The sequence below is a fragment of the Camelina sativa genome, chromosome 17, assembly GCF_000633955.1.
Source record: "Camelina sativa cultivar DH55 chromosome 17, Cs, whole genome shotgun sequence".
In the NCBI taxonomy this organism is placed as follows: Eukaryota; Viridiplantae; Streptophyta; class Magnoliopsida; order Brassicales; family Brassicaceae; genus Camelina; species Camelina sativa.
Window position 1 is genome coordinate 34,307,169 of NC_025701.1, and position 4,530 is coordinate 34,311,698.

Here is a 4,530-nt window from a genome sequence, read left to right on the forward strand (position 1 = left end):
TCACAACTACATTATCAGCATTTGTTGACTTGTGACCTTAAGTTTACAATTACATAAACGAATGTAATCTCTTAATGGTGCAGGTGGATCTTCTTAGTCGATTACAATGCCCATATTTGGTGGAGTTACTTGGATATTGTGCCGATCAAAACCATAGGATCCTAATATTTGAATATATGCCTAATGGTACATTGGAGCATCATCTCCACGATCACAGTTGTAAGAATCTAAAGGATCAATCTCAACCTTTAGATTGGGGAACCCGGCTTAGGATCGCTCTTGATTGTGCCAGAGCTCTAGAGTTTCTACACGAAAATACAGTCTTTACGGTGATCCACCGGAGCTTCAAGTGTACCAACATTTTATTGGATCAAAATAATCGAGCTAAAGTTTCGGATTTTGGATTGGCAAAAACTGGATCTGATAAACTAAATGGTGAGATTTCAACAAGAGTGCTTGGTACCACGGGATATCTTGCTCCAGAGTAAGTAACATTTCACATTAACTATTTTCATACTTTTGCCAAAATGAAAAAGAAAAAAGAAGTAATAACGAAGTGGCTTGATCCATTTGTAACCAAGAAAAAAAAATGCCATGTCACCTACAAATAAGGAATATGGTAGTAATTTTTGTCTACCCATAGTGTGCTACTCATGAATTAGAAAGATTATGATCACTCAATTTCTATATAGAGCCAAAACATAACCATATAAATTGTGTTGAGATAGGTACGCCTCTACTGGAAAGCTTACTACAAAATCAGATGTTTATAGTTATGGTATTGTGTTACTAGAGCTCTTAACGGGTCGTACACCGATCGATTCAAAGCGTCCGCGAGGACAAGATGTCCTTGTCTCATGGGTATGTTCAATAGCATATTATATATTTGAATTACTCAATACCTCCACGAGAACATGTGTAGACTTGTCTACACTTGTTTAGAAGTACTACTATAATATATATAGCTTGAAATTCATAGTGAAAATGTGACATATAATTTCAGGCTCTTCCAAGGCTAACCAATAGAGAGAAAATTAGTGAAATGGTGGATCCAACCATGAAAGGTCAATACTCACAAAAAGATCTTATTCAGGTGAGAATTCTTCACTTACTTTCTATTTTTCTTGCTATTAAAAGTGTTAAATGTTATTAATTTGGAAGCATAGTGGATGTGACATCTCACTCACTAGACTACCATACAGTTGATTGATCTAACACAACATTTATGAAACCATATATTGGACTAGAAATGTTTGTGTGACATGGAAAGTTACGCTAATTTGTATATCTATATCTATATGGGCAAGAGTTGTGATGGATTTTTATGAAAACAGGTAGCAGCCATAGCAGCAGTGTGTGTGCAACCAGAAGCAAGTTACAGACCGTTGATGACGGACGTTGTTCACTCGCTCATTCCCCTTGTTAAAGCTTTCAACAAAAGTTCTGATTCTTCTCGGTTTCCTAGCCGTCGAGAAAGCTTGTCATTTGATGATATTATGCCATGACACTATTTTGTTTAATATGTAATTATATTCCCTTTTTAAGTTGAGATCATCTTTGCTATTGTATCTTTGAAAAGATAAATGAATCCATTTATCTTTGTAAAATTTATGTTGGAGTCCATACAGCTTTTTTTACAACTAGTCAAGGATCTTTAAGATGCTAACAATATTTTTTTCTCTGTGATAATCAATATTTTTTTCTCTAACACACATGATCAAATATCACACAACCTACACTTAGAAATACATGGTAGATTATATAACTTTCCTTTCTTTTTTTGAGAGATAGCATTTGTATACCTACTATAATGATTCTTAAGCCTAAAGTAACACTTTTTCTTTTTGAATTTGAGACCTCTTGTTTTTCATCCTTCAATGCATCGTGAAGTCCATGAATCTCTAGATCCGCGGTGATCTTTTTTCTCCAGTGTGTAATCACCTTATTAAGCAAACTTCTCTATGTTGATTTTTTATTTGTCAAAGACATATATGACTAAACATTTCTAGGAATTTGCTCCTGTGAACCATGAGTCCATGAGCTGTAATACCAATATATATATGTACCTTGCTTATTGGCTTAGATTACAAATCTCTCATCCCTCATTCTCTCTCGTGTCTGCAACGATCATAAAGAATAAGAACAAGAAACATAGTTTAGTTAAGCTTTTTGTGACAATTACTTAGCAAACCCACATGAGCCTCTCTCTCTCTCTCTCTCTTAGCTTAGTTAAGCTTTTTGGACATCAAAAGTTTGCTCAACGGGCAAGTCACTTAATGGGCCGTATTGTGGTTTCAATGCTTTACAAACAACAAAAAGGTGTAATGTGACGTAAGCTGAAATGATTTTTTTTTTTTTTTTTTTTTTTGTAATAGACTGGAAACTAGAAAGACATCTTTTTTTTTTGGTAGGAACTAAAAAGTAAAAAGACATCTTTGTTTACCTTTTAAAACCCTTTCCTCTTCTTACTAACGCCATCTGTCTTTTATTTCCTTATATTATTATTCAATTACTACTATACTTTAGAGAAAAGTGTATAAAGAAGTGTAAACCAAACCAAAACCCCTAAAATAAAAAATCCAACCAAGGCGATAAAACCCATAAGAACTCCAGATCTCAAAAGTTCTCTCATCCCTCCATCAAAAATCTCACACTCCTCTTCTCATTCAATTTCTCCAGATTCTCAAGGTAACCTATTTCTCTTTCAATTTTCCCAACATTTTTCTGGGTTATATTCAAAAATCAGGTTTTGAATCAAACCCTATAATCTATTTCTCTGATTTCATGTAAATAAGTTATGTTTCTTCTTTTTGATATTTCTGGTTTGATTATTATGTAAGTAGAGAAGGTACACCAAATCAGCTTTTAGGTTAAATATTTTTGTTATTGTTCTCTGTTTTTGAATTTTGGTAGAGAGAGAATGGATCAACAAGGACAATCATCAGCTATGAACTACGGTTCTAACCCATACCAAACCAACCCCATGACCACCACTGCACCAGCTGGTTCTGACCATCCTGCGTACCACCAGATCCACCAGCAACAACAGCAGCAGCTCACTCAACAGCTCCAGTCATTCTGGGAGACTCAATTCAAAGAGATTGAGAAAACCACTGATTTCAAGAACCATAGCCTTCCCCTGGCAAGGATCAAGAAGATCATGAAAGCTGATGAGGACGTGAGGATGATCTCTGCTGAGGCGCCTGTTGTGTTCGCCAGGGCCTGTGAGATGTTTATCCTGGAGCTTACCCTGAGGTCGTGGAACCACACTGAGGAGAACAAGAGGAGGACGCTGCAGAAGAATGATATCGCTGCTGCTGTGACTAGGACTGATATCTTTGATTTCCTTGTGGATATTGTTCCTAGGGAGGATCTTCGTGATGAAGTCTTGGGTGGTGTTGGTGCTGAAGCTGCCACTGCATCGGGTTACCCGTATGGATACTTGCCTCCTGGAACTGCTCCTATTGGGAACCCTGGAATGGTTATGGGTAACCCTGGTGCATATCCGCCTAACGCGTATATGGGTCAACCAATGTGGCAACAGCAAGCACCTGAGCAGCAGGATCCTGACAATTGACTTTGCTTAATGAAACTGTGAGTCTTTGTTTTAGATTTGTGCTTATATCGTTTCAAGTTTACATGGAAACAAAACTTGATATCATTCTTGTTTGTTTTTCTGCAGAGCCTTCTCTAATTCGAACCTCTCTATCCGGTGGGTCTACCCAAGAAGAAGAATGTTAATAGATAATTATCAGACAAAAAACTTTGGTGTAGTGGAATAATTTATGTTTTATGATCCATGGATATATTTCTCTTGTTATACAATTTGGTTTATCTGTTTTCAGTCAATTTAAGGATTACATAAGTAGATGGTATAACAAGAAACTATGAAATTGAAAACTGAACTTATAAAAAGTTGAATTACTTAGAAGTTCACAGCTGCAGAGATATTGTAACCATACTAGTCCATACTTGCACATAAGGTTGTCAAAATGAGTCATTAGCAAAATGAGTTGGTTAAGCTTAGCTTGAGTTTTACAAGTCGGTTCTCAGACTGATTCCTATAACTACTGCAATTACACAGTTTGTTTTTGCAACTTTTTCATTACAATTCCTTCAAGAATCCCATCTGTTCCAAAGTTGCCAAAGAACTCCTGCGGATGGACAGGACCAGGGAGGCGGAACGAGACAGAAAAGTGACCGGGCAGGCAGAGATTCTGTGTTTGCATTTCAAACACCTGAGAAAACCGTTGAACTTGCTTCTCCGTCATTGATTCCGGAAGAACTTGTTTGCTATGTTCTCTTGCACGCACCTGAGAAAACCGTTGAACTTTTTCATTGATGAACACAATGCTCGGGATAAACTTAAACCTATTCCTCACACGGGTTTCAGGGTGAAGTTCTTCCGGATAAAGATCCACGAAAAGAGGGTAATCCCCGTTGGAATCATTGCGTTTTTCATTGAAATAATCACGTATCTTTCTCGGCATTATCACTAGAGACTGATCAACATTTCTGAGAATGTGATAA

The 4,530-nt window shown here is 36.8% G+C and overlaps 3 protein-coding genes across 3 annotated transcripts in view; all 3 read left to right on the top strand.

Annotated features, from left to right (window-relative positions):
• LOC104760056 (serine/threonine-protein kinase CDL1-like) overlaps positions 1-57 on the top strand; it is a 3,293-nt gene extending 3,236 nt beyond the window's left edge. The window contains exon 4 of the mRNA XM_010482905.1: positions 19-57. Within this exon, the coding sequence (XP_010481207.1) occupies positions 19-57 (39 nt within the window). The remainder of the gene's footprint in view (positions 1-18) is intronic.
• LOC104758923 (serine/threonine-protein kinase CDL1-like) lies at positions 47-1,643 on the top strand. The gene is made up of 4 exons (XM_010481896.2): positions 47-484; positions 729-861; positions 1,004-1,093; positions 1,335-1,643. The coding sequence occupies exons 1-4, from the start codon at positions 75-77 to the stop codon at positions 1,503-1,505; spliced, it is 804 nt and encodes a 267-aa protein (XP_010480198.1). The 5' UTR covers positions 47-74; the 3' UTR covers positions 1,506-1,643.
• Positions 2,531-3,849, top strand: LOC104758924 (nuclear transcription factor Y subunit C-3). Its single transcript, XM_019239435.1, has 3 exons — positions 2,531-2,688; positions 2,916-3,594; positions 3,683-3,849. Exon 2 carries the CDS (start codon positions 2,921-2,923, stop codon positions 3,575-3,577), a length of 657 nt encoding a protein of 218 aa, XP_019094980.1. The 5' UTR covers positions 2,531-2,688; positions 2,916-2,920; the 3' UTR covers positions 3,578-3,594; positions 3,683-3,849.